Below are 21,512 nucleotides of genomic sequence, written 5' to 3' on the forward strand. Positions count from 1 at the left end.
CTATGCAAAATGCATGAACCCCCTTGCGATTGAGTGGCATAGAAGAAATAAACTTAAGACATACTGAGCTTTCATCCCAAAATTACTAATTATATTGAAATTACACAATTAAAAAACCCTCCAATCTCAGAAACATAAAATTCTAAAAGGATGACGCTTTAAACATGTATAATATATGTAGCCTGATGAACTCAAACAATAACATAATCGTAAAATGCCCCATCTAAATAGCTGATTTTCAATGCTGACATTTAATATGATTCCTGCTGGTGTACTGAGTGACCCCAATTTTACATTTTATGATGATGTGTCCATGAGAGAATATTATTATCCAGGCTTGTCCTGAAAACGTGTTTAATGCTAGAGAGCAGTCTATATTGATGGACAGTATATGAATCAGTGTTTACATGAATGGCAGACTGCATCCCTCTTGTAATCCCGAATTGTCAACGAATAAACTCAAAGGCAGAGTTTTGGTGTGCTATCCTGATGAAGGCTCAGTCCCATTAGCACTCTCATGTGTAGTCGATTACATAGCTCGTATGCAGAATGCACCAGAACACAGGATATGACAACCATCAGACCCACAATGTGTCAATCATCAAATGTATACCAAAATAACCAAGTTTAATCCATTTTAAATGTTTTATTTCTCATCTTTCTTCAAACGTTTCTTCAAAGTTTATGCTCGGACACCATAATTCCTACGTTTAAATGCAAAAACAATGCCTTCTATACACCAGCTACGTAATCAACACTGGTGAGGTCAACAGAATTTGAATTTGAATTTATTTTTTGTGTTTTTTATAGCATTAAATAAGGAATAATCCAACATAAAGTGTTTTTAGATTCTCAATGGCACCGCACATGCATTTACACAAGGTTGCTGCATTTCAGCTACTAATGGTTTCATTTACGAATATACAACGTCCTCTCCTCAGGGCAAAGAGCCTCTTTTCTTTCTAGTTATGGAGTAGGGTTAGGTATTGCTGTGCGCTTGGCGAGGGGTCGAACATCCCCGTGTAGTTGTTAAGGACTAGATTTCCCAATGATCCTGTTCTTGTTCTTTAGCTAGGTATGGGCCGGATTATGGGTTACGGCAGTGCAGGAGCAGATGAGCCACCCTGAGGTTCACCGTTGCCGCCCGCCTGCCAGATTATGACTTAAAAGTGATCAGCGGGCGGGCCGCATGGCGATCCTGCTGGGGTGCCTCTTTCAAAGGCAGTGGTGTCTTTGAAAAAGTCACACTATGAGAACGCCACACAAGGTTCCTGCACGGCATGGGCTATAAGGTCGTGCAGGCACTGGTGTTCATGCACCCAGGGGGGCAAATGTTATGCTCCCCTGTGTGCATTCACATGCAGAGTAGGCACAGGGGGCCCAGTAAGGCCCCCTTTGTTCCTCTCAGCCATGGTGTTCCTGGTGTAGGATCCTCCATGACACCGCCGGCAGAGATGATACTCGTAATATGTCCTGCCAAGTATATTACAGCCTCTACCCTGCCATGCCACTCCCAGGGAACGGCGGTTCCCTGGCAGCGGCGGCGGTCCAACCACCCAACACTTATTGGGGCGGTCGGACTGCCAGTGTATTGGTGGCTGGACTGCCGTGCCCCCACAAGTCTGGCGGTCCTCTGATCGGGTCCTATGTGTCTTGGTTTACCATACAGTTTATTTGTCTCTTCTAGATAAACTGGAGATTACTTGGAGCAATACAAGACTGAGTCTCTTACTTTCTTTGAGCTAGGCAAAGTAGGACTTGAAAGTGAATCTGAAGGTGAAGATGCTGAGGAGGATGTCTATATATCTGCTTTACGTAAATTAGAAAGGCATTTTGGGGAAACAGTACAAGGTAAAACAGAATAGGTTACATGTGGTTGTGAGAGGACTGGCAAGTCTCTGTAAGTTTGGCACTTTATGTGATAGTCTCATCAGGGATCATCGGGTCCGTTGTACTAATAACCCTAAGATACAGGAGGAATTACTTACAGGGAACCCTGATTTAAAAGTGGCTGTTGCAATTGCAAAAACTGTAGAACATACAGCTGAGTGCATAAAGGAGATGAAGCAGCGTAATAGCACAGAGTAAGTGCATGTCGTATAAAATAAGTTTAATATGGAAGCACACGATGGCGAAGGGGGAGATAGCAAAAAAGGGAGTGAACCTCCTGGTAGGAACTATTTTGAAGAAGTTAAAAAAGAAAGGCTTAAATGCTTTCGTTGTGGAAACTTTAATCACTTAGCCAACAACCCCAATTGCCCTGCCTGGTCTATAGTGTGTGGGAAATGTAACAAAAGTGGATTTATGCTACGTTATGTAAGAATTTTAGCATTGAGATTTTTTTTTTACACATGATAGAGAACATAAGTGAAGGGGGGGACATTAAATATGTGTTCCAGCTTGAGGGTAATTTTGAAAGGAAGGAGAAAATGTATCCTATGTGTAGCACTTTATTTTATGGGGTCGAATTTAAAGTGTGTGTTGACTCGTGTTCACCTTACATGCTTATTGACTATAAGGTATTCAAGGAAAGATTTCAGGGGAAGGATTATGTTCTTAGTCAACCTGATGTGGAACCAGGGGGTTTCAACACAGATCTCATACCCTCAGCGCCAGGATACCCTTTGGGTGACAGCTGCGCTCAATAAGCAATAAATACATACAGAGTGCATGTTAACAATACAAATAGCTTTTAAGGACCGGAAAATGCAAGGAAAGATTAACATATCTAAGAATGGATCCAGTTTGTTAAGATTGGCACACCAAAAAGATTTGGGGATTAAACTCAATACCAACAGTACTGAGCTGGAAACATCTATTACAACGCAGTCATTACATTGCACTGTTTTTACAACTTAACTGTTACAACGCAACTGCCTTTACATCGCATGCAATTAAAACGCATGCCATTACAACGCATGTCACTACAACATATGCCATTACAATGCATACCGTTACAACGCATGTCATTACAACACATTATAAGGAAAGTAGGGTGGGTATGGGTTTTGTAGTAGATAGGAATAGTAATTTCTACCCCTACACTATCCAACACTTTCCCTACTGTTGCACTCACTGGAGTGGGAACAGTAACTTTTACCCCTACACTATCCAACACTTACCCTATTGTTGCACTCACTGGAGTGGGAATAGTAATTTTTGCCCTTACACTATCCAGCACTTACCCTACTGTTGACCTAAAATAATTATGCGTTGTAATGATATGCGTTGTAATGTAATGCATTGTAATGGTTGTTTAAAAAAATGTGTTGTAATTGCATGCGTTGTAAAGTCATGCGATGTAATGTAGTTGCTATGTAAAAACCCTGTTGTAAAAGCATGCGTTGTAATTGTTTGTGCTGTGACATCATGTATTTGTACTGAGCCTGTTTTGGCTATGGAGGGGTCCAGCAGTGCTTCTCAGGTAATCATGTAGAAGTAGGCCTCAGCAAGAATTACCCATGCTAGGGGTTCGTCCTTCTCTGCACACAAGTCCTCAGACCAATAAATAGAAGTTGGCACAGAGGCTGAAATATCAAGAAAATAGTTTAATAAACCTCATGAAGTGGAACTAAATTCACACAACACCCTTCGGCAGTGTATGAAGTAGCACAAGGAGTAGAAGAACCATGGGTCTTTTATACCCACACAGGAGCTCAAAAGGAGGCGCTACAAGTTCACATAGGAAGAGTTACATACATAAATGGTCATAGAGAGAATGCACAGTCAACAAAGAAGGAGGGGCAATGAGTTGCTGACTTCAGTTAAAACATCCTGACAGTAACAGACTAGAGCAGGTGCATGGGCAGCTACAGACACGTCTGAGCATGTGCAGAGTAGTATGGGCTAAGTATAGCCAGTTTTAGAGCAAAGTACAAGGGCAAGCAACAGCGAAGAAGGAAGGAGCACATGGCGAGCACATGGTCAGACAAGATGGCTACCGGAAACAAGATGGCTTCAGCCAAATGCTAACAGCAATCTCTGCCAAATTTCCACAATCAGTGATGAAGTACCTTAAGTATTCAATGAAAATGTAGGTCACTTGAAACCATTCCAACATAAACTCAAGCTGAAAGACAATACTATTCATGTGAAGAAGTCCGACCGGTACCTCATCACACGCAGGAACCTCTGAAAGCAGCGGTGAATACGTTAGTTTAACACAGAATTATAGAACATAATGGAAATCCTTTGCAACTTGCCCCAAATTGTGATAGCTTATAAATTGGGAGGTAGAGGCCTGCGTCTTTGTGTTGCCTCAGAGACTTAAATGCAAATTTTTGTCTAGACAGGTTCCGTTTCCCTCATATAAATGAAATGATTACTGTAATTGGTAAAGCAGACATTTTCAGTGTTTTTGACCTATTGGTGGCTTACTGTCAAATAGAATTGCATCCTGACTCAAAGTTGCTTACATCTTTCATAACACCTTTTGATGCATTTACATTTTGCTGTATGCTATTTGGCCTTGCATCTTCTGCTGCAGTTTTTCAGCGGGTGATGCAGAACATTTTGGGTAAGATCTCAAATGTCCTTTTTTTCAGATTGACATATTGATCTATGGAGATTCACATATTCATCACACAAATAATGCGAGGGAGTTGTTAAATGCTCTTAAGAATGCAGGTTTTACAGCATTTAAAGACAAGTACCAGATTGGAGTTGACGCAGTCGACTATTTAGGTCACACCATATCTAGACAAGGGGTCAAACCAAAAATTGATTTATCCAGAGCAGTAAGGGAAGCGCCTGCTCCAATTAATAAAGACAAACGTAAGTCCTTTTTAGGATTTGTAAAGTATATGATGAAGTTTGGAAGGAAGTTTGCAGATTTCACTGCCCCGCTAAGAAGCCTTCTTAAGAACTTCATTCAGCTGGGATTAAGTGTGCCAAAATTCTTTCAAGACAACCAAGGAAGCAATAATAAATGCTCCCTCATGGGTAATTTTGATACACATGGGGAAACAATTTTAACCACAGATGCTAGTGGTATTGGAGCTGCTTTGATGCTGGCTGTGGAAGGGACGAAGAAGCTTGTGGCATTTGCTTTCCGAACATTGAAAGACGTTGAATGCAATTACTCTACAGTAGAACGGGAGGCATTAGCCTGTACTTGGGCCACTGGTCAATAGAATTTTTTAATCAGACCTATCCTTTACTGTGCATACTTACCACATGCCTTTGATTTTGTTTTGTTCAACCAAAGGTAGGGGCACTACGACCCCTCATATTGCCAAATGGTTATTGGCCCTCAAAGCGTTTAATTTCTCTATTGAACATGTGCCTGGAAACAGAATTTGGGTTGCAGATAGCCTTTCGAGACTTCTTTGTAAGGAAGGGGATGAAGTCAGGAGTGGAGAAGAGTTCATATCTTTTATTGAAATTCCTGGAAAATCTAAAGTTGAATGGGAAGTGGGAATGGAAAAGGATGCTATCCTCAAACAGGTAAAAGGAAAGGCAATTTCTGAGATACGTCTACAGGGCTACTCGTGTGGGTGGCACAATCAGTGCTGATGGCCCACTAGTTGCATTTGATTTTTAGGCCCTGAGCACACACAGTGCCCACTACTAGGGACTTACCAGTTTATCAAATATGCCATTCATGGATAAGCAATTACAATTTACACAGAGAGCATATGCATTTTAGCACTGATTAGCAGTGGTAAAGCGATCAGAGTCCTAAAGCCAACGAAAAATTAGTTAGGAAAAATAGGAGAAAGAAGCAAGAAAAAACTTTGGAATAGCCCTGCATGAAGGCCATTCCCAACACTCACTAAGCATGATTAACTGGAAATCATTTTGTTTTTGCTCTGACATTCCTTAGCAAACCACATGTCACTCTGATAAGCATTAGATTAGGTTTATCTTTAGTTCGTATATTCAGCAGTTCATCATACAGGAATAGTATATCATTTGGCCTTCCAGAATAGATGCTTGTAAGGTGATCGTGGATGGTTCATCCTTGCAAACCATTACATTTGCTAGGTCAGCTGACCATCTCACCCCTAAATGCCCTCCAACACCCCAAATAGACTTCAGATTTTGAACTTTTCTTGGTTCATTGTATCTATTATATTTCACTTCAAACATCCTGAGATTATATTTAATGTCACAAATCTGCAGATTTTTATGAAAGTGATCCCATTCTTGGGTTGCTCTGCATATATCAGTCCTGCATGCTATATACAGGTGCCACTGTGGTCAACAGAGTAAATATGATAGGGAATACATACAGTGGTGAAACCGGAAACAACCATTTTTAGCTCAAAGAAAAGTTTATTAGGATAACCAAATAATGGCAATAACGCCCAACCAGTAGGACTATCAAACCTAATATTGAAAAGCCATCTGGCAGCAGAATCATTTGTTTACCGTGCTCAGAAGCACTGGAGACTCGTCACTAGAAATGTCACATGGAGTTTATTCTTGGGGAGAGTGGAGTCATATTTTGGGTGATGCCACACTTGTATTGCTTTTCTAAATTAGAGGTGGTGGTTGAATTTCTTTTCCTTCCTGGGTAGGGTGTGGATAGTTTACAAGTTTGTACTAGCAAAGAGATTACGCCTATAGGGGTGCTTCTGGAAGTAGAATGATATGGATGAGCGCCATTGCTAATCTAAGGTTCCTCCTTTAAGATGTACACATTTGACTGATATAAAATATTTTGAGGCAAATATGATATTGAGGATCCTCATCCAGTGTCATAGTGCAAAATAATTCCTCCAATCCTGCGGAATATGATGAGGGGACCCTGAGTCTCCAATAGCCCTCAAACATCACTTATATGGGGCCGCCTGGATGGTTCAGGCTCCCTGAAGTGTTTGGAAGTCCTACACCGTAGGGACATTAAGGAGCCTGGGTTATGCTCCTGCCCTCATTATGTCACAGCAGAAGTAAGCTAGTGGTAATTGAGTGGTTTGAGGTTGATGGGTAGACTTAAGTTCTGGGAGAGATCACATTTATCAAACCATATATTGAGATCTCCCAGGATGCCAAAGTTAGGAGTGGTGTCATGATATTCTATACAGGGGTGTGGGTGAAATCTGCATTCTGAGGAGGTGGTTGTTAGAGGAATACAAATACTATTACATGTTCTACCATTTGGGAGGATCATCTCTGCAGAGTGATAACGTACAAGTTGTGGTATTACTTCTGATAAAAGACACATCAAATTAGCAACAGATTTGATAGCAGGAATGGTGCTCATAATGGCCAACAGATGCAGCATTTGGTACTCTCTACAGCTTCTGCATTACCACCACTGGAATGTCTAGTCACAGGAATTCGCCTAATTTTCCTCTTTGTGTCTTTTTTGGGTGACTCCTGCAGCTATGGAATGGATCCCCAATCATCTCCGAACAATTGTGTCGTCGATCCATGGGTACTTCTACTCCATTGGCCAGATAAGCCTTGGGGGAATGGCTTATGCAATCAGAGACTGGCGCTGGCTGCAACTGGGTGTCTCACTGCCGTATTTTATATTTTTCCTCTATTCCTGGTAGGTGTCCATGTTTGTATCAACATACACAATGTCCTGCATTTTTCCCCTGCATGCTAGCCTTTGGAGAAATGTCAGAGCCTCGGAGACCGCATATTAATTCATCCCACGCTCAGTGTCCCAAAGTTAATATTGTGGATCTTGGTGCACTAGCACTTTCATGAATGTTGATTCACCAACGGCCAGATGTATAACGTGCAAAATAGCTCCTTGCAAATTGCGAGTCTTGCGACTTGCAATTTGCGAGGCGCTATTATGCATGTACAACAGTGTGTTTAACACTGTTTGCAATTCCGAAACAGGGTTGCAAATTGCGAGGCTTATGAATATGTGCATATCGCAGTTTGCGAGCCCATTGGGAATGACAGGCCCTGCCAAGAATGGTGACCTGCGGGGCTCAGTAGACCACCATGTCTGGGATTGCTTTTAAATAAAGCAGCTTTTTAAAAAAAATTCAGCCCGTTTTCCTTAAAGGAAAATTGGATGCATTTAATGAAATAAACAATGAAAAGTTTTAGTTTCGTTTTTTAAGGGCAGACAGTGGTCCCTGGGACCACTGCCTGCCCTTAAGAAATATATTTGGAGCCAGTCACAAAGGAGAAGAAGTCCCCTGGGAATCCCTTCCCATTTACAAATACATTACCACCCTCTTGAAGAGGGCAGTAATTTGCGAGTATTTTGCAAATGCAATTGTAGTCGCCAAACATTCATACATGGCTCTGCGGATGCTATTAGGAAGGGAAAACTACTTCCTAATAGCGAGTCGCAATACAATATTTTGAGAGTCGCAAATTATTTGTGAGTTTCAAAATAGTGTAAGTACATGGCCCAGACTAAAATTGCATGCGCAAACGGGTCGCAAACCTGTTTGCGCATGCAATTTTACATCGTACATCTGGCCCCAAAATTCTGGGATAGCTAAAGTGACATCAGACCCTAATACACCATCAGCAAGGTCAGAGAGTTTACCTCTTCTCGCACCTTCGGGAACTCAACAGGTTCCTATTTTATTCTCTGGGCTAGGGGATGGGTGTAGAGTCCACATTTCAGGAAAGCAAACAGCTTTCAGGTTCACTTTCTGTTCCAGTCACTGGCATCATGCCTTTATGCAAGGGAATCAAGGGCAGTGGGTCGGATATCCAAGGAAATGAGTAGCTGCTGCCATCGCTGGCTATCTCTAATTGACATCCGTACTCACTTTCATACAATGAGTATACCTGAAACTGAGACCCACTCACTGTCACACAGTAAGTACCACTGACACTTTCACAAAGCCCATGTATCGAACTCTGAGGTTCTCTCAGTATCACACAATGAATAGTAGATGAGTCAGATGAGCTCACATTGCCGCACTATAAGCATCTCTAACTTTGGAGCAAGATCTCTTTCAGAGAGACATCTCAACATTAAGGCTTGCAAATGGTCAGACATTCACACATAAATGTGTTATGTTTTGGGCTTGGATATTTTTATAAGACGCTGTTTACATGTTCTCCTGCAGGTGGTTTGCGGAGTCAGCCCGTTGGCAGATCGTAGCAGGAAAACCGGAAGTTGCTCTCAGGACATTGAAGAGGGTGGCGAAAATAAATGGAAAAGGAGAGGAAGGTGAAAAAATTACCTTGGAGGTATGCAGGCGTAACACGTAAAGGCAACACAATGATGTTTCTTGTACAGGTCAAACCACTATTGGCAAAGCCAATAGATCACACTTTTCTTGAATATGAAATGGCAAAGCTAACCGATGTGTATTTTTGTTAAGGGACCTGTTTGGTACTAGTCGGTCAACTTGCTGTTGATCATTTCCAGCAGTCTGAGAAAGAAAATATCGAAATGAAGCAAAATCATAGGCTACTGCAATATAGAATATGGGAATATGGTACCTTTGTTGAACAGACTGAATTTGTAGAGTTAAGCAACCCTCAACGACCAGAGTTCTTAGAGGGAATTAGAAGATGATGTTTATTATGTAAAAGGAGCTTAAAAAGCAAAATATTGTATGGTAAATTATTTTAACATGGGCCAATATTTTCAATTCAGCTGTATAAAACGCCAATGTGCACACACATCTGTACTTTGGGCCAATATATGATTTTGGCTGTGGTGCGACAGCTATCCGCAGGCACAGCAAAGACTGCCCGCTTGATTATGAGTTTAACTCGTGCAGGCAGATAGTCCTTTTGCCTTTCCGATGGCGGTGCCACGAAAAAGGGCACCACAATGGGAATGACAAAAAAAATTCTGAACTGCATGGACTGTGAAGTCCATGCTGTGATGGGACAGGGAGTGCAAGCAGACAGGGAGGCACATGTTCTGTACCCCTGAATGCACCACCATGGCCAGGGTCATGGGTGCCCTGTTCCCCCATCGCCAGCCTTTTCATGGCTGCTCACCGCCATGAAAAGGCTGGTGGTGAGAGGAACTTGTAATATGCTCGGCAGGACTGTACCAGTCCCGCTCAGCATATTGCAATGCCCATCCATCGCGCCATCGTCAGGGAGTCGTAATACGGCAGACGGAACAAAGCCACTGCGAGTATGGCCATCCATGGACCACTAGACTCGTAATCAGGCCCTTAGTGAAAAACAAAGGTATAAACTCATCAAGTAAAACAAATGAACTTGCAGAGGTTATTCGTGACTGTTAGATTTGGGGGTCTCTAGTTGGCAGAGTTAGGTATCCTTGACAAATAGGGACCCTTGCGTCCAGTCAGGGTAAGGGGTACACTCCTAAAATAACCCCTGTTCACCCCCTTGGTAGCTGAGGACTTGGCACTTTCCCAGGTTTACATGATCTTGAAAATCTCTGGCTGCATACAAATCCATGGGTTTTGCATTTGCAACGCCTCATGAGCCCAGTGTAAGGCAACACAGCAACTAGCACTGCCTTGCCTTACTCCATATCTATGAGGCCAGTCAAAGCCACAAATAGTGGATTTGCGTGGCCTCAAAGATATGATTTTGTAATCTGAGCCGCTGGAGAATCACAAAAAATTCACGCTCCAGCGGCCCAGGGGGCTTGTAAATAAGCCCCATAGTGAGCAGTAAAGTTGGGTGAGGAATTGCTATATTGAATATATAGGGTCTGATTTAGATCTCGGCGGATGGATATCCTGTCCACCGAAATATAAATCCTTTATTTAGGATTATTTGGGATATTTGTCACCATTGTGAATGTGTAACATTTCTGCTGAGATCTAAATCAGGTCTATAGTTATTTTTTAAAGCCAGTCTGAATGCGTGTGCTTGCTGATGGCATGCAATTTATTAGTATGTAATTTGCACCCACTCATACAGGCAAGCAGGCACTTACACACCCAGTTACACTTCTGCAAAAGCGCTCATATAGCCAAACAGTGACTTACATACTCATTCACACACCCATAAACTATTCACACACCCATTTACCCAGCTATACATCCAGTTACAAAGTCATTCACACACCCATATAGGCAATGTCACACCTACTCACAAACCTAAATAGACATTCATGTACCCAGCACTCAGTCACTCAGTTACAGTTCGCACTTCGAACAACGGAGACCCGGGAGAAGAAGGAAAAGAATCCACAACGCCCTTGAGACACCAAGTCCGGACGAGGCTACGGAAAATTACGTTCCATTTTCGGCATACCAGAAGCTAAGATAAATAAAGACTGACACTACTATCCTTCCCCCGGGCGACACAGCACAAGCGCACTCGCTTGCAAGCATTGTACTTTACCTCGCAATTAACTTCTAATGGTCCTGGGCCCTTCCGGGTCGGAAATATCACCGGAATTGCGACCGTAAAGACCAAACACAACCATTGGAGCCCTGAAGAGTCGCGAAAACGCGATGAAACACGTGTCGGCTGGTTGTCCACATGCTGTGTTTGAATAAAACAAGGAGAACAAGACTTCTTTATTGACAAATATTTATTCATCTTCACAATTTGCAATCTGTTGTTGTTTCTCTGTATCACATTTGACTATTGCATATGAACATTGTTTCCAATTTTTACATTTCAAGTGTGTGCATAGGGTATGCTTTTTCTTGTCACTCAGTTACACATGCACTTACATCCTCATACATTTAGTTATACAATGAATCACCCACCTATACGGCCGCTCTCATACCTATTTAAAAAACTATTCAGCCACTCACACAGCCATTCAGAGAGTGATACAAGCAGTTATCCATCCATTCACACACCCACACATCACTTATGTATCCAACACTAATAGAGCCAGTTGCACACACAGTTGCACACCTATTCACTAAGAAAGCCAGTTACCAAACCATACAATTACTTACATACCCATTTAGACACCCATACTCAGACACTTGCAGATCTTGTTACACACAGCTTGTAGCTTTTCAGTTGCTCATAATATGTAATCTAATAGTATGCAATTTGAAGTGAAATGTCTTCTATATTTGATTTTCTAATATCTACTTTTGTTTAAAGATTAATAGAAGACGGAAGGATGAGGAGAAAAATATATTAAGAATTATGCCTCTTGACAGCATCCAACAAATGGGCAACATAAAATATACTTAGTTTGAACAGCATATGACATTTTCCACAATGAGACACCATATCTTGCAGTTTTTGGTGAAACATTGAGAATGGTAAAGTTCTGGTCAAGTGGTAAGGATCCTACAGATAGTCCAATTGGTGATGATAATGCACCACCTTCTGTCTACCTTATCATACTCTGATACATGCTTGTATGTATGGTTTTCAGGTGTTTTGGAACAGATAATCTGCCATGTGAACCCTTCTTCTATATATCCCGTGCCCTTTTTTTGCTACATATATAGATTTTGCAACTTTTTGGAAGTGGTAAGTCCTCATCTTCTTCATCTTGCTCTTCACATTCTTTTCTATCTTAAGCAGAAGAGATGTTAACTTCCATACTCTCTTATTTTCAAGGAGTAGAAATTATACAGAGGAGCTCTTCAGCCGAGACTGCCTCCTTTTTAAAAATGTTTTATTTTTATTTCACCATCGACAAAATAGATTTGTAAATGAATAAACATACGAGGAAGCATTCTCTATCATTAATAGAATAAATAATGGAACAAAAACCATTATACATACTTTTAATTATATAAGAGTGTGCAAAAAATTACACATGATAAATATGAAACCCTGACAGCCCAAGTTCATTAAATAGTGCGTGGATTGATTTCGACTCTAGTTTTCCACACATTTATAGGAGCCCAGATTAATTAATTAATTAATTGTGGGTTTGTAATGCGCTAGAATCGACTCCCGAAGGAGTATCTCTGCGCAGTAGACCACTGGGGAACCCGTCCTGGCTTTCCCTGTGAGATGGTCCCTACTGGGTATCTCCAAGGTGAAACCAGGCATCCCCGGCGTATGTGGGGGGCCATTGTGGAGATGAGGCAAGCTAATGCCCAGAGTTGCCGAGTTTGATCCCTGGTTAGAGTAGGCACCGAGGTGAGAATTATCGAGTCCGCTGACCCTGGTCCACGACCCTGCCGCATCGGGAATTGAACCCTGGTCCCGGGCCGTCCTCTGCTCCCGGGTCTGCCGCCTCTAACCAGTGAGCCACACCACTCCACTACCAGTGAGCCACACCACTCCACTCCACTCCACTCCAGATCAGTTTCCCTAGCTTCTGAGCCTTCCACCTTTTCCTCTCATATAAACCTTTTTCCAGATTATACATAGCTAAGAGCCGTGAAAGCCATTGTTAAAAAGTCGGGGTTCCAGGATCCACCCAGGTGGATAGGATGTAAATCCTTACTACAGCCATGGCTAAGAAGAAAACCTCATGTTGTACCAATGGTGTTCCTTTCTTGGCGACGCCTATGAACATCAACACGGCTGTGTGTTTTACTTGAATCTTCAAGGTGTGCGCCAGGAACTCTTCCATGGCTCCCTTTAGAGGATCTACAGCTTGGCAAGATGCAAACATATTAACTATATCTGCATCTGTACTATGGCAGCGGGGACATGGAATCCCTTTCATACCACGCCATTGAGCAATCTTGACTGGCGTGTAGTATAGTGACATTTTATTTTTATGTTGTGCTTGTAGACTAGCTACCCTCAATACTGTGTGGCCAAGCTCAGGTGAGGCCATACACTCGTCCCCTTCAATATTCAGCTTCTGCTGCCATTTCTCACCATACTTATCTAAATCATCCACCAGTAATTGCCTAGCCCACCATAAATCTGGGTAATAGTACAGCCACCTGGATTTCTTATTTCCTTCCATAACTAGGTCTTTAGTGAAGGCATTTTCTCCCTCTTTCTTCCTTGTGATGGAACTACGTATCTGGAGATATTTAAAAAAGTCCCCCCGATCAATGTTAAAAAAGAGTTGAGCCATCTCAAATGGAATTATACCATCTGAATCAAGCAAATCCCCCATCTTCCTCACCCCCAGTGCATCCCAAAGCAACATAACCCCATCATGAAATATCTCTGGGAGTGATGGATTTCCAAACAGAGGGGAATAATAATTCATCCTTCTGAGCCCTCCCAACAGCCCTTGAAAGGATTGAATTGCTGCAGCCCAGTAATACATTTTTGGTCTGGGCCAGCCCAGCCCCCTCTTTCCCTGGATAAAGACATATATCTAAGGACTCTTCTAGTCTTTCCTTGCGCCCAAACAAAATCTGTTAATTATTTTTTCTATTTCCTTAAACTAGTGGTTCTCAAATGCTAGGGTTATCGTTCTAAATAGATATATAATCTTTGAGAGAAATATCATTTTAATAATGTTACATCATCCCACAATCGAAAGATGCTAATTATTGAGCCTTTTCTGATCTTTTTACTTTTCTGTATAACTAGGGTGAGGTTTTTTTCTACAACTTCGCACAACTCTGAGGTTATCGTGATCCCGAGATAAGTTGCACATTCAGTCACCCGTGAGTATAAGTTTACTATTGATTACTATTTGTGTCTTTTCTCGGCTAAGCTGATAGCCAGATATCAACCCAAAATACTCTGCCTCGTTTTCTATTTCCGTTAAAGCCTCAAGCGGATTTGCAGCTGTTATTGCCAGGTCATCCACATAGCCTAGAATTTTTATTTCGGATCCGTTCAATCGGATAGGGTGGATTCCCATGTTTGCCTCAATTTTCCTAATCAGGGGATATATGTAAAATCATACAAATAGAAGGGGTGAACATGGACACCCCTGTCTTGTCCTTTGTGTGATAAAAATAGGTTCACTCTGTCCACCCATCAACTGGAGTCGGGTCCGCAGTGTTCCATACAGTGTCTGTATGGCCTTTATAAACCCCTTTCTTTTCCCCACATTCTCGAGTACGGCCCATAGGTAATCCCATGAGACCCTATCGAACGCCTTCTTTGCGTCAAGGAAGATGAGTGCCATAGGGTCTCCAGTAACTCCAGAGCCATCAAACATGGTAATAACTACACAAATATGTTCGGCCGTTCCTCTGCCCGGGATGAACCCATGCTGTCGGTGTGAGATCACTTTCCCTATGATGATACTAAAGCGATTTGCTAAAATCTTTGAACAAATCTTTAAGTCACTGTTCATAAGACTAATGGGTCTATAAGATTTGGCCTCATTGGGAACTTCCCTTTCTTTAAGAAGATACATTTGTTATCTTCTGCCCATGACTCTGGGGATACCTCCCTTTTCTGTGCTTGGCGCATCATCTGTTATTAAGTCATCCCCCAAAACTGGAAAAAATACTTACAAAAATTCTAATGGGATTTGATCAGGTCCGAAGGCCTTGCCGGAAGGGAGTTCTTTGAGGGCACTTTGAATTTCCTCATCTGTAAATATAAGTTCTAAGGCCTTCGAATATTCCTGTGAGAATATCTCAGTAGTAAGCGAATCCAAATATTCTTTAAGATATTTTGGCTCCTTTGTCCCTCTTCCCAATATATATTTTCATCGTACCTTTGAAATACCCTACACATTTCCCTGATCTCTGTGACTGCTTCGCCCTTCTGGTTTTTGACCTCCATGATGTCACCCCCGGTGATTTTCTGTCTTGTCCTAGTGGCAAGCATGTACCCAACTTGTTTGCTATATTCGTAGTACGACTGCCTCTAAGCCAAAAACATTTATGCTGATCTTTATGCCACAATTTCTCCAGCCGCAACTTTTACTAACACCAATTTCTGTAGAAGCCTTTCTATGCTTAACCCATTGGCCATGGATATAACCAGCTCTTCTTCTATATCCAGCATAGTGTTGTACATGGTATTTAAACATTGTTTAACTTCCTTATTCCGATTTAGAGAGTAGCTTGTGGTTTCCCCTCTAACCCCTGCTTTAAGAGCATCCCATACCATATCATAACTCGTACTGCCCCTGTTAACCTCCAAGAATTCCCCAAGCCATTTGTTCATATGTTGAAAATAATTAGGATCTTAAAGCAGGGCCCTCTTAAATGTCCAGTTACACTCCAACACATCCACCACTATGCCTGTTATCTCCATGACCAAGGGATTGTTGTCAGACATAGCCCAGGGAAACTTCTTAATGGTACAAGTTGTAAGGAAGCAATGCGAGACCAGAAAATAATCCAGTTGCGCTACAGTTTTAAGTGGCGCAGAGAAGTATGTGCTACCCCTTCCTGTGGTTTAAGTTGTGCCCAATCATCAGAAAGCCCATTGTCTTGCATCATTTGAATAAGGGCCTGATGTACTTTTTTTTCAGACCTGCATAATTACTTGGGTTCCCCTTCCATAGCCCCCATATCGTTTATATTTAAATTGCCACATACAATGATTGGTAGAGGGCACTTGACCAGTTCTAAGTTAAGAAACTGAAACACTTCAGGATCATCCCCCGTAGCTCTATAAATTGTACAAAGTGTAATGTTAAATCTCTTCAAGTGGCATTCAACAATTAACCAAAGACCTAGTCTATCAGCTGAGTGAGTTTTGAATATAATCCTTCCCTTCCTGGCCAATATCGCCACCCGACACGTTCTGTTCCCCTGTGTGGTATGTGCTATCAATTGAAACCCCAACTGCTCCAAAAGATTTTTACTCATCCCCTCAATATTCTTTTCTTGCATGCAGACAACGTCAGCATGTAGCATCCTGAGCTCCTCCGTAGCTCATTCAGCCCACATATATTTATTGTTGCTATTTGCATGCTAAGTATGTTTTTCTACAGTGTTCTATCCCTGCTTCCCTTCCTCGCCTTCCCTCCTTGGTTTCCTCGTACAATGGTGTTTTTTTTTTTACCTCCAGCCCATCCCTTGGGGGGACAATCCCACTACCATGCCCCCCCAGCCCCCTTCTTACAGGACCCATCCCCTGTCCCCTCCCCACCTACATTGTGAGACAAGCAGACCAGAGATCTATATGATGGAGCCTGTGAGTCAGCCCCCCTTGCCACCGTCTTGCAAAATTATCTTTCTTCATTTTAAAAAACATTTTTTATCTCTCCCTTTCTTCCCCCTTTTAAATGGGAAGCCCCCTTGTGAACCCTTCTAGACTAATATTGACTCCCAGTGCCTTCCCTTTTAAATCATCCTTAACAGCCCTCCTTACTACTTTAACAATATCAGGTCAGATAGATGGAAATGAACCACTGTCATTCATTAAGTTTTCAATTTATCAATATATTTTTTAGCTTGAATGTCTGAGGTGAAGACTCTTGCAGTGTTCTTATATATGATACTAGCAGCCCGTCCGGACGTTGTCCGGGTATGAATTGCTGCCGGCCAGTAGTATATTGTTTTGTAGGATTTCGTTTTGATAGCATTTCTTATCTGTGACAGGCCTGTGAAACGCTCCGATTCACAGTGCACTGCTGATGCACTTCAGAGTGCGCGTTCAGTAGTGTGTGAACTCGAGTTTCCCTACTTTATTTTTCCTTGCAATATTATATAGCGTGAACTCGACAACATGGCATGAGCACAATTTACATTACAGAAGAACACATTCATTTGTGGTAGGCACGGGGAGACAAAGCGATTTGCCTGGACTCACAGGATGTTGAGCTGATGCCAAGATTCGAACGTAGCTCCCCAGCTCTAAAGTTCGCAATTCTAGAACTTGTGGCGGGAGGTGTGTCTAAAAGTGTATGTCAGTGCTGGCCATCAATGAGAGAGACCTGTGCATTTTTCAAATGGGTGGTGAAAAAATACGAGTATGTTGCTGGAGATGTGGGCCGCCGTGCCACCAATGTACCTACCGGGGGAGGGTAAATACCCATTATTCCGCAACTTTCTTTCTGCATACCATGACTCCGCATACTTTCAATACGAAGGTACCATGACTCCGCAATGCCATTATAACGCATGGCATTACATTTTATATGCTTTTACCACGCATACATTTACAACGAAATTCGTTGTAAATGCATGAATGGTAAAAGCATGTTTTTTTAAAATGTTTGGATAAGGTAAGTATGGGTATAGGGGTATATGTTTTGGGCTACCGAGGTATGTGTTTTGGGGTGTTCGGGTATTTTAAGAGGTTAGATATAGTTTTGGGTTATGGGGTACAGGTTTAGTTTTAGGGGTTAGGGATAGGTATGGGTTTTGGGTACAGGGGTATTTTTAGGGTTCAGGGCTAGGTTTGGGTTTTGGGAATAAGGGGTATTTTTAGGGTTATGGGGTAGGTTTGGGTTTTGGGGTACAGGGGTATTTTAAGGGTTCAGGGCTAGGTTTGGGTTTTGGGGTACAGGGGTATTTTTAGGGTTCAGGGTTAGGTTTGGGTTTTGGGGTACAGGGGTATTTTAGGGTTCAGGGGTAGGTTTGAGTTTTGGGGTACAGGGTTATTTTTAGGGTTCAGGGCTAGGTTTGGGTTTTGGGGTACAGGGGTATTTTTAGGGTTCAGGGTTAGGTTTGGGTTTTGGGGTACAGGGGTATTTTTAGGGTTCAGAGCAAGGTTTGGGTTTTGGGATACAGGGGTATTTTTAGGGTTCAGGGGTAGGTTTGGGTTTTGAGGTACAGGGGTATCTATAGGGTTCAGGGCTAGGTTTGGGTTTTGGGGTACAGGGGTATTTTTAGGGTTTAGGGATAGGTTTTGGTTTTGGGGTACAGGGTATATTTATAGGGTCAAGATGGGTTAGTGTTTAAGGGTGTTGGGGTAATTTAAGGAGTAAGGCTGGGTTATGATTATGGGGTGCAGGGGTATTTAAAGGGAGCAGGGTGGAATTAGTTTTTAGGGTGTAAAGGGGAGCACCGGGCAAGCACACCCGGAGCTGGAATGTACAGAACCTGGGAAGAAAAAACAATGAAATATTGGGCAAAACGCTCGCTTTTTTTTCCGTAATCCCCAGCCTCGCACACGCCCACTCCCCCAGCACACGCCCACAGCACACGATATGAGACATGGCCTGAAGGGCGGAGCGTACCACACACCCCCAGCGTTTATCACGCCCACAGCACAACGCAGACACGCCCACAAGGGACTACTTTGCTGGCACGGTTCTTTTACCTTTTAAATGTATATGGTGGGCGTCTGCATAGCCTATGTCCTACTGATGCAACTGCCCTTTCCAACGCTGTATTGGGTGTTGTGATTGGTGCTGTGGTTCCTGAGATTACCCGCCTCAAAGGTTTGGGCTCTCTCTTTATTATATTAGTATGGATTCAGTCGAGCTGGGTTCAGTAGATAGGCTTCTGCCCCTAAAGTTTGGCATGGTTGAATCAGTTGCCTTAGTCTCCAACGCCTTTCCACCCTGACATCTGGTCCTGAGAAGAAGGACTGATCTTCATACGTTTGTCTGGCATTTAATTGGTCCTTTGCATATACTTCCTCCTGGAATAAATAGATCTCAAAGTATATTAATATTGCCCTTCACATAGCAGTTCTTTTTCTTCCAGGCTGACTTGGCTTCTTTAAGCTTAATTGGAAATGGTGCACCTGTTGTATTTCTGCTGCCCAATTTCAATGGTGGAGTTCAGGTAAGGCTTCCTTCATTAGTTTCAGCATGAGGACCCATATATCATTGCCTTCTGCATCTTCTTTTCTGCCTATCACCTGTAGATTATTTTGCCTTTGCCGGTTCTTGAAGTCTTCCATTTTTCCATTGGAACTTAGTGAACTAGGGGCAAGATGGCGGGTGCGTGACCGCTGTGAGAGTCACTCCCTGACCGCTATGCACTGAAATCTTGGTGAACCGTTGGCACATTTCTAAGCAAAACTTTTCTCTGTTTAAAAAGCTGTGGTGAAGAAACTGAACCAGAGCCTGGATGAGCATTCAGCAGTACCTCAAAGCGCTACTGTGATGAGCAGAGGAGGTTTTCACCAGCGGGGTGCAGTGACTTAGAAACCGGACGTACCTGCCGCCTGTGAAGGCTCTGCTTGCAGGGAATCTTCGGCGGAGATCCAGCTTGTACGGGATGGCTCCACAGAAACCTTTAGTGAAGGAGGGAGCAACCGGCATCAAGACGCTTCCTGCTCTCAAGTAATCAGCCATTCAAAAGGGGTAAGACGCTACTCGCACGCTTAGCCAGGAGGGGTCGGGGAGGATCGGCAGAGCTCCTGGCGGGGAGCTGCGTCTCGACAATGCAGCAGTAAGACCAAAGATATAGACGGTGCCCGGGATGTCCTCCGGAAAGGGGGTAAGCAGTAGAAAGGTCAAACTCCTGCTTAAGGACAAGATGGTAAATAGATCTCCAGTGTGGGAAGGAGATTTAGACATTGTAAGAAAGGATTTACCTAATACACCACCTGAGATTATATTACCTGAAGCCCCCAATGCTCCCAATGCTACCAATGTACAACCGGGGGATACTCACAATACCAGGCTTAATGAATGTGGGGGGCAGGAAGGAATGACACTCAGAGATAAAGCACAGATTGACAATACAGAATTTGCTGCATCTGCAGAGGTCAAAGATTACAGTACCGACCTAGCCGAGGCAGGAGATAAAATCTTACGCACACGGGATGGGGAAAACATTTTTTCTCCCTAACTGATGAATCGGATCATACCAATGCTAGTGATCCTGATAATACTGAGCTTGATGTTTCTGGGGGTGACAGCGGCAGCCCCCCCACAACAACAGATACTTTGAGAAGGGCAGTTAATCGCACAAAGAGAAAGAGCTTTAATGGTCTGGAGAACAGAAGTTATCACTCTGATAGTAGCCAATCAGAGCATCTTCAGTGGGACTATTCCGCCACCTTGCTGGATACAGGAGCTGAGGAAGGAAACACGAATGGGTCCTTGTTTAAAGAACTAAAGGCGACTGGCAATAAGACGGATCCTGCCCCCTCTATGGGATTAATTTATGCCACACTTAAATCAATGCAGGTAGAGGCTCGCCAAGAGCATAAAAGAGCACAGCTTGAGAATAAAAAAATTCAGGGTGTGATTCGCAAGACAACGAAAGCCTGCACAAAATTTGTTGCATGAACCGCCGCCTTGGAGGAACGTTTTGTGGGGCTAGAGGCCGGGCTAGCGAGTACTGATCAAAATACCACCCCAAATGATGCTAGAATGACTGATATACTCTGGAAACTGGAAGAATCTGAAAATAGACAGCGAAGAAACAATTTACGATTGTTGGGTATAGAAGAAAATGTGGAAGGGAATGATATCCGTGTGTTCATGCTGAAATTATTTAAAGCTGCTTTTCCTGAACTATCACACTGGAATTGGGAAGCCGAACTTCAGCGGGTACATACATTCCCATTGATTAAAAAAATAATAATAATGTTGGCCCAAATTCAAAACCTCGAGCTATCCTAATTTTTGGGGGGAACCTTTTATTACATCAGGCAATATTTTAAAAAGCAAGACCAGGTGCAAAAAGATCGGCCGAGGGGCAGACTTTTTTTGTATGGCGGATTTCTGCCACACTATGGTGGAAAGAAGATGGAGGCTTCGTCAAATGATTAGCCCCTTCCAAAACATGGGTTGTGAAGTATATTTAATGAATCCAGCACGCCTAAAAGTAATCTGTCAGGGAAAGGTTAGGCTATTCACTTCAGAAATTCAGGGGCAGAACTATCTGCAGGAACTTATAGGTGGCTGAAAAAGGTTGTTAACTCTGTTAAAGGACGTTAGTTTACTGCTTATGGGGTTCTAGTATTATTTT

The 21,512-nt window shown here is 42.7% G+C and overlaps 1 protein-coding gene across 1 annotated transcript in view; it reads left to right on the plus strand.

Moving 5' to 3' along the window:
• The window catches only part of LOC147691768 (solute carrier family 22 member 6-A-like), a 407,661-nt gene that overhangs the window by 194,953 nt on the left and 191,196 nt on the right, over nucleotides 1-21,512 (plus strand). Inside the window, exons 4-5 of the mRNA XM_086939479.1 lie at nucleotides 7,330-7,498; nucleotides 9,000-9,123. Coding sequence (XP_086795605.1) covers nucleotides 7,330-7,498; nucleotides 9,000-9,123 — 293 coding nt within the window. The remainder of the gene's footprint in view (nucleotides 1-7,329; nucleotides 7,499-8,999; nucleotides 9,124-21,512) is intronic.

The sequence above is a fragment of the Lissotriton vulgaris genome, chromosome 9 (assembly GCF_964263255.1).
Source record: "Lissotriton vulgaris chromosome 9, aLisVul1.2, whole genome shotgun sequence".
In the NCBI taxonomy this organism is placed as follows: Eukaryota; Metazoa; Chordata; class Amphibia; order Caudata; family Salamandridae; genus Lissotriton; species Lissotriton vulgaris.